Source organism: Melozone crissalis, unplaced genomic scaffold, assembly GCF_028551555.1.
Source record: "Melozone crissalis strain CALT ecotype California unplaced genomic scaffold, PUWL_Pcris_2 ptg000061l_1, whole genome shotgun sequence".
Classification (NCBI taxonomy): Eukaryota; Metazoa; Chordata; class Aves; order Passeriformes; family Passerellidae; genus Melozone; species Melozone crissalis.
The window spans coordinates 8,127,780-8,139,304 of NW_026535839.1; the positions used below are offsets into that span (position 1 = coordinate 8,127,780).

An 11,525-nucleotide genomic window follows, 5' to 3' on the forward strand; every position below is an offset into this window, starting at 1 on the left:
ATCTTGTTTCTAGCTCCTTGGCCTTGTAAAAATCAGATTGTCTTGGGTGATGTTTGATTTGCTGTGCTAAGGGGAGCCAGTCCTCCCTCTTGATGGCTGTGGAGGGTTGAATGAAATGTGTGCTGAACCAAGTGCAGGTCCAGCTGCTTGCCAGTGCAGGTGTTTTGGGGGCTGGCTGCCAGTGCAGGTGTTGGTTTGCAGTGCCCAGCTGCGGCTCAGAGCCATGGGCACCCTCGAGTGCAGAGCTGCAGGCTCCTGGCACCTGTGTCCATGGGGAATTTGTCTTCTGGCAGCAGACAGGGCAGATTTGGGAAGGATCACACTGCACGCTGCCCAGATCTTCTGATCTTCTCACTTTCCCACCAGTGTGCACCCCTTGCTGTTGTTGGTAGTGGAGTCTGGGCTGGATGAACCCTTAGCCTGACCCACCAGAGTGGTTCTTCCACGCCTGAGGTTGCCCTTGACCACCTTGACATAGCCCTTCCCTACCTGCAAGGAATTCAGGGTTTAATTCCTGCATTTCCTGCAGTACCTGTGGCAGCCAAAAGCCTTAATGAAGCTGACAAATCACATCCTTCAGCAGCCCAGACCCCCCAGGTCGCGACAGTTGTGGTGATTTCCCCGAGTGTCGCCTTCCCCGCAGGTGACACTGCAGCTGTCACGGTTTATTTGCTGAGTGGCATTGATTATTTTTAGCACCACCATGGAGATAATGACTAAACAGTGGGCTGCCAGTGGAAATTATGCTGGAATCTTCTTCACTTAAAAATACTTTTGCAGTGAGTCTTGGGTATGCTGTGGTGCCAAAAGGTTTTGTATTTCAAGGGGAAATTGGGCAAGTTGCCCACCTTGGACACAGTGAGGAAGGGTAAATGGGGTGGCATTTAGCATGCATTAAATTGGAGAGAAATTTAGCATGCATTCATTTGGAGAGAAATTTTTCCCCCTTGAAATATAATTGCCTGAAAAAATTGTCCCTGTAGAGGCTTCTAGCTGACCTTCAGCACGTTTTGGCAGCTGCTCCTGATCGGGTTGTGTGATGGTTTCTCTGCAGAGAGCAGCTGCCCAGGGTCATGTCTGAGGTTTTCTAGCTCTCCTCTTTCCCCTGCAGGTGATGATTGTGGTGGGTGGGCAAGCACCCAAAGCCATTCGCAGTGTGGAGTGCTATGACTTTGAGGAGGAGCGGTGGGATCAGGTTGCTGAGCTTCCCTCACGGAGATGCAGAGCAGGTAAAGGGAACTTTTGCTGCCACCTTCTTTGTTTCCCTAATGCAGTTCTTCAGCACTGGATGGATGTCCTTAGTCCTCCCTTTAGCTTCCTCTGTGCCCCTGGCCTCAAGCAGCTCTTTCTTTTTGCCACGACTACTTCTTCTTTCCCTACAGACATCTTTCCCTTCTTGTTCAGGAGGATGTCCTGCTCTCTAGCGGGGCTGCTCCTGCCTGTCAGCCCTCTCAGTGTCTCCCCTTCCTCATCTCTCTCTCCTGGCTGTTCCTCCATCCATGTTTCCTCTCCTCCTCCCCTGTTGCTGTCTTGGCAGCCCACAGGGGTCCAGCTTTTCTTGCTGGTTTCCTTGTGAAAATCAAAGGAGCTGAGTCAATCCCTCTTGGTGCGGAGGAGTGGGTGATGGAGAGCAGATCTTTAAGCTGAAAACATCTGACAGGGCTGTGAATGTGGCTCACCATTTGGTGTTCCCTCTGGCTCACAGAATTACTCACTCAGGTGTGAGCTCCATCTGTGCCTTGTGCTGCCATGTTTTCATGTGCATTCCACCTCCCACATGACACGCATGTTTTATCACGCTCAGCGTTAACCGGCAGAAAGCGCCGATTGACATCGACCCGCGTTCCGCTCTCCCCAGCCGCCTTTCACACCCTGGTGGCAGCGTGTGGGCAGCTCCAGAGGGCTTGCTGTGACCCCCTCTCCCCTTTCCAGGCGTGGTGTTCATGGCTGGCAGTGTCTATGCCGTGGGGGGCTTCAATGGCTCGCTGCGGGTGCGCACGGTGGACGTGTACGACGGCGCCAAAGACCAGTGGACGTCCATCGCCAGCATGCAGGAGCGGCGCAGCACGCTGGGAGCTGCCGTGCTCAACGACCTCCTCTACGCCGTGGGAGGCTTTGATGGCAGCACTGGTAGGTGCTGGGCAAGCACCAGGCACTGCCTGGCCTGGCAAAAGGGTTTTTGGAGGCCCTGCAGAGATTGCAGAGCTTTAGAGTGGTTCTTGCGCTCTTCCCCTGGGGTTCTGTAGAGAGGGAGCCAGAAATGGGGTTTGGTGTGTGTTGTAACTATCCATGTGCACGTTCTGACCTGTCAGTAATTGCAGAGAATCTCACCCTTATTTTCTTTTCCTTATTGTTTTCCCTATTTCTCTGCAATAAACCAAAATTATTATATTGCAGAGAATCGCACCCTTTATTATTTTCTTTCTTCTTATTTTTAGAACTGTGATACAGTTCTTTCAGCCTCATTCTCTGTATGATTATGCTTTTTCTGGGCTGAAAAGGGATTTTTTTCCTTGTTTCAGTTAAATTTTTCATAGCAGCATGAAAAAAATACTAGCAAGGAATCTTACAGGGATTTGTCTTGGCATGGCTGCGTGTTTAGATTCACACCTCTGCCTCTGTTGTAAAGCTCTGCCACTTGGTTAAGCCCTGAACTAACTATTGCAGCAGGGGCTGGGGGAATTTTTAAACCTTTGCATGGATGTTTTGGAACGCTTGAAAGGATGTGGGGCTTTTGGGCTTGGAATTTGGACTCTGCTCACCTTGGTGGCCTCAGCACATTGGAGGGGCAGCAGTCCCAGGGCAGGGGTGATGGGGTAACAGTTTTCCCAGCCACTGAAGAAGTGGCATTGCCATGCTGGTCCCAGCCTGAAAGGCAGGGGGTCAGGAAGTGGGATTGCAGGAGCATGGTGGGAATTACGGGTTTGGGAGGAGGTGGAAGGCAGATGAAAGTGCAACACCAATCTTTTTTTCTTCTCTTTTTTTTTAATTAGAAAACCTGTGTATCCCCTTTTTAACTAGGTCTGGCATCAGTTGAGGCCTATAGCTATAAAACCAATGAGTGGTTTTTTGTGGCTCCCATGAACACAAGAAGAAGCAGTGTTGGAGTTGGAGTTGTGGAGGGTAAGAAAATGAGCAGCCATTTCCATCAAGCAAATGTTACTTGTCAAACAGAAGCCTGAATGGTTAAGTGCAGTAAGAGGGAACGGCAAGAACTGTTCCCTACCCCAGTTGGGAAAGATTGATTTTATATGATGTAATTGCTGCAAATTTTTCCATTCTCCTCTTTATCTTGGTGAAAAATCATGTGTAGATTTCCAAGAGCCTCAGACCTGTATCAGACTAGCCCATGCCTCCTATGAATGCAATCAGGTGTGTGCAGGTTTCTTTGAATCCTAATTCTGCTGGGCTGGTTCTGGCTGGTGAGAGCCAGCACTGCTGCGTGCTGTGTGATGCTGCTGCTGCTGGCAGACGCTGCGTGGATGGAATACCCATCATGGAAAATCTGCTCAGCCAGAGAAACAGCAACAGAGTTTGTCCCACAGCCCCAGGCTGGTGGTTTGGCAGGAATACTAAAACCTGTGTTTATTAACATCAGGCAGAGCTCTGCTGGGGTTCCTGAATGAGCAGGGGTGATGACAGCAAAGGCTGTGGCAGCTCAGAGTGGGGTGGGAGGCTGGGCAGGAGGGTGGCAGCTGCTGGCACCTCTGGGTAAGCACCAAACTTGGGGCAGCTGGAGCTGAGCAGCTTGGTTTGGACTCAGGAGAATGAGAAGTTTAAGTAGGAACCATTTTTTCCTTTATAAAATCTATTCTGAAGCAAGTGAAAGGCTTTATTTGAACTTGTCTTTAGTGTGGCATAGCACTTTCCTTAGTGCAGAGCAGCTTTGGCACAAGCCTTGTTATAAACGATATAAACTATCCTTTACAGTGCTTTGGTTGGACCTGTTTGAGTGGGAAGTACATGGAATATGTTAGTGCACATGAAATCTGTTTATGTGAGAAGAACAAGGGAGATAAAGTCAAAATAGTGGTCATTAACTTAAATTTGCATGTTTAAGAAGCACCTCCTTCAAAATTGACTCATGCTTGGGAAGTGCTGGGCTGCTGTCAGTCATTGGAATTTATTCAAGTGGCTTGAATGCAGAAAAATTATTAAATATGAACCTAAGAGATGCATTTCTATGGGCAGATTTTCTACTGGAGACTCATGAAATCCTTTTGCTTTACTTTTTTTGAAAACACAACTGTGTTGGAGTCCATGATAAAAATAATAAGGGCATGTCATGGGCACAAGAGCTGATCATACTCGTGTAGGAAACAAGCTGCAGCCTGCAGTTAATCCACAGGGTTCATCTGAATGTGACAAAAATTGATCTGATGATCAATTATATACTGAAAATACCTAATAACCTATGTCAGCCAGGGAAATTGATCTTGTCTTGCTTAGATTAGCACTCTTGCCTGATTCACTGACAAATACCAGGCAGAACCAACAGCACAAGTAAGAGTTTGAAATGTTCCTAGAGACAGGAAGATGCAGAAGGAGGTCATGAGTGGGCCTGAGGGAGAAAGAAAAGAGCCAGCCTGTTCTTGGAGCCTTGCAAGCATCCAGAAACAGGAGGATGCAAAAGCCTGAGGCTGAAGATAACTGCTGGTGGGAAGTCTTGTGCATGCAGAAAATTGCACAGCTCATTCATGGCCAGATTTTGCTGTCATTGATTGAGAATTTATATTATTTCTACGTTTTGTACAAAAATTTAGGTTAGAATTTTTCTACATATTTGTTGAGCTTATTTTATGATATGATATTATATTAAAGAATACTGTACTAAAACTTTACTAAAGAGTAGAGAAAGGATACAGACAGAAGGCTACAAAGAATAATGAAAACTCGTTACTGCTTCCAGAGTCCTGACCTAGCTGGCTGTGATTGGTCATAAAGTGAAAACAATTCACATGAAGCCAATCAAACAACTACCTGTTGGATATACAATCTCCAGACCACATTCCAAAGCAGCAAAACACAGCAGAAGCAAATGAGATAATATTGTTTTCATTTTTCTCTGAGGCTTCTCAGCTTCCCAGGAGAAGAAATCCTGGCAGAGGGATTTTTCAGAAAATATGACAGTGACAGGTTTAGGCATGTCCCCTAGAGTCACCTGAGGCAGGGCTGTGCCTGTGAGTGAGCCTGGCTGTGTAAGAGCCTGAATGAGAGATGTGGGACTCCAGGTAGCTCTTCAAAATGCAGTTTATTACGTCCAAGAGGTTACAGCAGTCCAGGGTCGTGGGCGACAGAGCTGTGCCTACAGCTGTCAGCTCCAGCTGCAGGCAGGCCTGGAGCTATTTTTGGTTACCTTGCATTATATACTTTTCTTTCCTGAGCATCTTAATACAGTAGAACCAATCGATACCTAAACTTTTATCTATAGCCTATCATAACTACTATAATTACCATATTCATGTTACTGTTCTCCAACGGCTAAAAGTATGTCACAGTTCAAGCCAGAAGTTGTTTTTCAGTTTTCTCGCAGTGGAAAATTCTGAGACCTTTTTTATACCTGCAACATTTGCTGACTTGTTTGCCTGTGCTATCTTTCTGCTTGGTGAAAACATCTTGTTTATCCTTTGCTGTAAGTCATAGAGGTGGGTTTATCCTTTGCTGTAAGTCATAGAGTTGGGTTTACCCTTTGCTCTAAGTCATAGAGGTGGGTTTGTCCTTTGCTTTAAGTCACAGAGTTGGGTTTATCCTTTGCTGTAAGTCATAGAGTTGGGTTTACCCTTTGCTGTAAGTCATAGAGATGGGTTTGTCCTTTGCTCTAAGTCATACAGGTGGGTTTATCCTTTTCTCCAAGCCATAGAGGGGGTTTATCTTTTTCTCTAAGCCATACAAACCCTTCCTAACTAACATACCCTTTGCCTCCTTGGTTATCCAGTAAGACCGTCTCAGCAATTCTTTCCTTCTACATCAAAACTTGCTTCCATCTCTATTCCTCCATGAGGCTCTACATTCACAAATCTTTTTGCTGAGCATGTCTGTGGGACTTTCTTGCCACGCTTCCCCCCTTGCCAGCCTGGGGAGCCGTCACCTTTCCCGTGTGTGTTGCAGGGAAGCTGTACGCGGTGGGCGGCTACGACGGCGCGTCGCGGCAGTGCCTGAGCACGGTGGAGCAGTACAACCCCGCCACCAACGAGTGGACCTACGTGGCTGACATGAGCACGCGGCGCAGCGGGGCAGGTACTGCTCAGCACGGGCCCCACCCTGGGCTTTGCAGGCAACCCCGAGATGAGAATCTCGACTCTTTCAGAAGGCTGATTTATTATTTTATGTTATATATTACGTTAAAAGAAAGTGATATAGTAAAATGACACTAAAAGAATAGAAGAAAGGATTTCATCAGGAAGGAATGGTAATAAAATCTTGTGACTGACCAGAGAGTCTGAGACAGCTGGACTGTGATTGGCTGTTAATTAAGAACAACTGTCGCAGACATCTTTTTGTGAGAAATCTTTCCTTAGGATTTTTTTCCTCCTGAGAAGCTGAGAGGCCTCAGGGATAAAATGTAAACAATGGTTATCTGCTGCTGTGGAATGCAACAGGTGGATTTTTGATTGGTCTCATGTGGATGTTTGGAATTAATGGCCAATCACAGCGCAGCTGGCTTGGACACAGTGTCCGAGCCACAAGCCTTTGTTATTCTTCTTTCCTTTCTATTCTTAGCTTAGCTAGCCTTCTGAGCTGAAACCTTTTCTTCTATTCTTTTAGTACAGTTTTAATGTAATATATATCATAAAATAATGAATCAAGCCTTCTGAAATATGGAGTCAAATCCTTGTCTCTTCCTTCAACATAAGACCCCTGTGACCACCATCACAAACAATCATGAGACCAATCAAAGATGCACCTGTTGCATTCCACAGCAGCAGATAACCACTGTTTACATTTAATTTCTGAGGCCTCTCAGCTTCTCAGGAGAAAAGACCCTAGCAAAAGGATTTTTCATAAAATATGTCCGTGACACACCGCCTGCTCTGCTCACACACAAGGACAAAACTGGGATTTGCCATTGCTGGGCTTGCAAGTGCAGCCTCTTGTGTGCCCCGCTTCCCGTGAGGGGTGAAAATGTAATGGCTTGGAATCTCTCAGCAGCTCTCATGGCTTGCTGTATTGCACTAAATAGTTATTTAGTAGTTTGCACTGGGTGTTTTGGTAGTTTGCACTGTTCACATGATTTGTATCCTGTGACTTTGTGGTTTTCCCTTTTCCCCCTCATTTGCACATTGTGTAGGATAATAAAATTAATCTCAGATTTTCCCTTCTTAGCCAGTTTTTAGTTGATTTTTTGCAAGAGTTGGCAAGAGTTGGTGATCTGGAGGATTAGAGGAAAGGACCTGTTGTAAAACGATTGGATTGTAGTCTTGATGGTTTCTAATTTCCTACATGATGTTGGGCCAGGCAGTAATTTGTCTTCTCTGTGATTGTTCCTGTCTGAAAGGGAGAAGAGCTCTCATCCACTGCATTTAAAATCATCTTCAGGTGAATGGGAACTTGTCATTGTTGATCTTACTGCTCAGTGTGTGCTGTGGGTCCTTCCTGGTATTAAATTGTGCAGGAACCCACAGGAAAGCCTGGGGGCTGCTCTTTGGGGCTGAAATGACCCTGCAGGTTATGCTGTGGTGGGAGTTCCCTTTTGAGCCGGGCAGGTTGAGGCTGCTCTCTACACCCTGCTCATTCCAGTATCTTTTCTGTAGCTCCAGGTGAGGTAAATATGGACACACTGTTGGTCTGAGTTCTGTGGAAAAGGTTTGTGGTGTCTGCTTGACGTTTAAACCTAGTGCAGTGCAGCCTTCCAGGAGAGCAGAATGAGTATCTCCTATTGTTGGCAGTGTGTTGAAACAGCAAGAATTCTGTGGCTGTAGTGTGAGATGGATTTTAGTGAGCTGTCTTTGTTGGAAACACTCTGAGTGCTGCTTTACAAGTGTTTCTCCATGTAGCCAAGTCCTTTGTTAGGAATGCTCATACTCCCCTGCCAAACTTGGCAGTTTTCTGTCCCCACCTGACAGCTGAGCTCCTCAGGCTCTGATTGTCCTGCAGAGGCCCCTGCAGCAGGGTTGGAGGGGACTGCCCAGTGCCACTGCCACCAGCAGTGCTGCAGCACAGTCTGCTGTCCAGCCCTAGCAATGACACCGTGCTCTGTCCCCATGCTGACATCTAGTGGGGCTGGGGACAGGTGTCCCCAAGTCCCTGGAGGCACTGGGGCTGAGGGGATCTGCAGGTTCTGCCCAGCTTTTGTAGAATCCTAATTTTTTTAGATTGGAAATGACCTTTAAGATCATCAGGTCCCACTGTTAACCCAGCGCTGCCATGTTCATGCTAAACCACATCCCCAGGTGCCACATCTGCACGTTTGTTGAACACTACCAGTGTTTTGCTGGACCACCTTTGTGGTTCACCTTCCCTGTCCCTGCATGCCCTGTCTCACTGCACAAGGAGGCAGTTTCATGGGAAAAAGCTTGAGCATTTCTGGCTCTTTTATTCTATTGCTTGCTAAATTAGTTTACTCATTAAATTATTTCTTACAAGTATAAGATTTCCACTAACAGCTAAATATAATCAAATGCCAAGGTGCTGCACAGCCAGGCTGCTGGGCTCAGATGCAGTTAAGTGATTTTCCATTTCCCAGTGACCTGGGAGACAGCTGCTCCAGCTCAGGAGCCAGGACACACATGTGGATGTGTTCTGCTCTTCCCAAGTCCTGCATGTTGGAGTACTTCAACCACACCAAGGATGTGGCCCAGTAAGGTGGATATTTATGGCAGTTAGAGATTAATTGTATGTTTGCCAGAGGTGAACCATGAGTCCCAATGTCATATTAGGATTTCAGCACCTCTTGGTACAGTGAGAGATGGCTGGCCCAAAACCAAACCCAGCAGTAGAAAGTTAAGATAATTTGGAGAGGGGAGAGGTGACAGTGGTAGATTTATGTACCTGTCCCCAGATGCCCCAGATGGGGATGCTCCTCATGGAGCTGCAGAGCCTCAGTGGTGCCTGTTCTCTGGCTCAGCAGCTGTTCCTGCCCTCTCCTTTCCTGACCAGGAGAGATCCTTGCACAGGGACCAAGTCAAAAACCTGTTGCTATCAGCCTGGCAGGGCCCCTCTCCTCCCTGCTCATGGTTGAAATGATGTGATTCAGATCTGTTTCTGTTTTACTAACATCCCACCTTGTTAATTTTAATATAGAGGCCTTTGAACCTATTAACGAAGATATGTTGCTGGAAGTTTTAACTCTCACGGATTGGTGAACATTTTAATTAACTAATTTACTTAATATTAGGCAGAAGTAGCTTTAAGATCCGGGTCATTCCAAGAGATTTGGCCAGGGGCCTTCAAAAATGGCTGAGAAGGTGGCATTGGAGGCATCTTGTCTGTGCCATGTGCTGCCAGGTTTTGGGGTGGGAGTGGGAGGAGAGGAACCAGGTGGCAGCTTCAAGAGCTGTAAATTGTTGAGGAGAGGAACATCATCCAAGGGATGAAGTCGTGTGTCACAATGGCAGCAGGAAAAACAAACGTCCTGAAAGGGGAATCAGGCTAAAAGCAGAGGGTCCCATGGCAGAAAATATCAGGCAGATGGAAACAATGTGGGGTGGGAAGCAGAGAGGAAGTGAGTACAGAGAGATGGAATAAAGGCGGAGGAATGTCATGGGACTAGACTGCTGGTCTTGGATAGCCTGACAGGCTCCTGGGAGGGGACATCTGCCAGGCACTACTGTGCAGGTTGCTGTGGTGCCAGGGGTGGATGGGGGCAGAGCTGACCATGTGCCTGCTGATCTTGGTGCACATGTGGCCCATGCTTCTGGAAGTGCCTTGGAGAGGCCAAGGCCATGCCCAGGGATGAAGCAGGGACGTGCAGCCCTGTCCCTGTGCTGTGGCTGACCTGGCTGTGCTTGGCAGGTGTTGGTGTGCTCAGTGGGCTGCTCTACGCCACCGGGGGCCACGACGGGCCCTTGGTGAGGAAGAGTGTGGAAGTCTACGACCCAGGGACAAACACCTGGAAGCAAGTAGCAGACATGAATATGTGCAGGAGAAATGCAGGTAACCATGATAAGCCTTTCTGTGGTAGTTGGCTCGTTTGTCTGTGTGTGGTTTTTAATGCAGTTGGTGTGCTTGTGGTGTATGTGATCAGTGTTGTAGAAGACAAAAATGGGAGTTGAGGGATCTGCTTGGGGGTGAATTGGAATGTGGCAGCAGCGTGCTGTGGGGGATGAGTTGGCTCCTGTCTCACCATCTGTGCTCTGCTTTGAGGGGTGTGTGCTGTGAATGGTCTCCTCTACGTGGTGGGAGGCGATGATGGTTCCTGCAACCTGGCCTCGGTGGAGTACTACAACCCCAGCACAGACAAGTGGACGTTGTTGCCAACCAGCATGAGCACAGGGAGGAGTTACGCAGGTAAAAGGCAGTGGGGGAGTGGGCAGCAGTGGGGTCATCCCTAAACTTGAGGGCTGTGCCCCCAGAAGCTTTAATTGTACTTTTGTTGTATGTTTTACGTTGATTTCAGTAGGAGGAACTTTCACAGAAGTGGTAGACACCTCCCTCGTTGCTGGCCTTTGGCTTTGCAGGATGATTGTAGCCATGTGGCAACCCAGGAGCTGCTCCCACCATAACTGTCTGTCTGCTCTTACAACAGGTGTGGCTGTGATTCACAAACCCTTGTGACACATGATCAAGCCAATGTGAGGAGCAGAAGTGAAGTGGATCCAGCTAGGTGGTGTTGGGAAGATGACTGACCTCTGACTTGACCCATCTCATTGCTGTTAATGTCTTAGCATGACAAGTGATACGTTGCAAGCATCATCCACTCTGCAGTGGATTGCATAGCCAAGTGAAAATCCCTCTGGGGACGTGTTCCATGCTAGACACGAGGTGTTGCTTGTTATCTGTGGTGCAATCAGCTGTTCTTCTCGATGGCATGTGTCCTGAGATAAACACTGTGCTTGGACTGCAGGCACGGGATTTTTTGTGTGAAACAAAACTGCTACGTTTGGGCATGTGAGTAAAAACGAACGTTTCTGGATTTCTTCCCTACTGATGCTCCGTGCACATTGCTGGTTGAACTACTTACTCACTGTGCCTGGAGGGTGGACTTTAATACTGGCAGGGGAAACTCCTGAGTTCCAGCAGAGAAAAAACAGCAGAAATGGACTGGAACAGGGTGGTCTGGCTCGAGTGTGACGCTGTCTCAGCCATACGTTTGTACATGCCACTGGACTGCTGTGTGTATCCCTGAAATGCTTGTGGAAATAAACACCATGTGGTTTTTCTACTTGCCATGGATGCTGTGTGCTGTGCGTGCCGGGACCTGCTGGGCAGTGCCTTCCCTGGGGCTGAGCTCTCTGCACCTGAGCCACACCGAACCACAGCCCCACACTACACATGCTGCTCCCACGGGCTTTGTTGCTCCTGTGAAACCAATGTTGCTTGAATAGAAAATGTTCCCAACCCACATGTTTCAGCTGTGCTGAAAGCTT

The 11,525-nt window shown here is 47.7% G+C and overlaps 1 protein-coding gene across 1 annotated transcript in view; it reads left to right on the forward strand.

The window, feature by feature from the left end:
* The window catches only part of KLHL3 (kelch like family member 3), a 45,447-nt gene extending 34,129 nt beyond the window's left edge, over window positions 1-11,318 (forward strand). Inside the window, exons 9-15 of the mRNA XM_054287844.1 lie at window positions 1,112-1,229; window positions 1,933-2,130; window positions 3,022-3,123; window positions 6,109-6,237; window positions 9,952-10,092; window positions 10,303-10,446; window positions 10,685-11,318. Of these exons, the coding sequence (XP_054143819.1) occupies window positions 1,112-1,229; window positions 1,933-2,130; window positions 3,022-3,123; window positions 6,109-6,237; window positions 9,952-10,092; window positions 10,303-10,446; window positions 10,685-10,713 (861 nt within the window). The 3' untranslated portion in view covers window positions 10,714-11,318. The remainder of the gene's footprint in view (window positions 1-1,111; window positions 1,230-1,932; window positions 2,131-3,021; window positions 3,124-6,108; window positions 6,238-9,951; window positions 10,093-10,302; window positions 10,447-10,684) is intronic.
* Window positions 11,319-11,525: the final 207 nt, after the last annotated feature.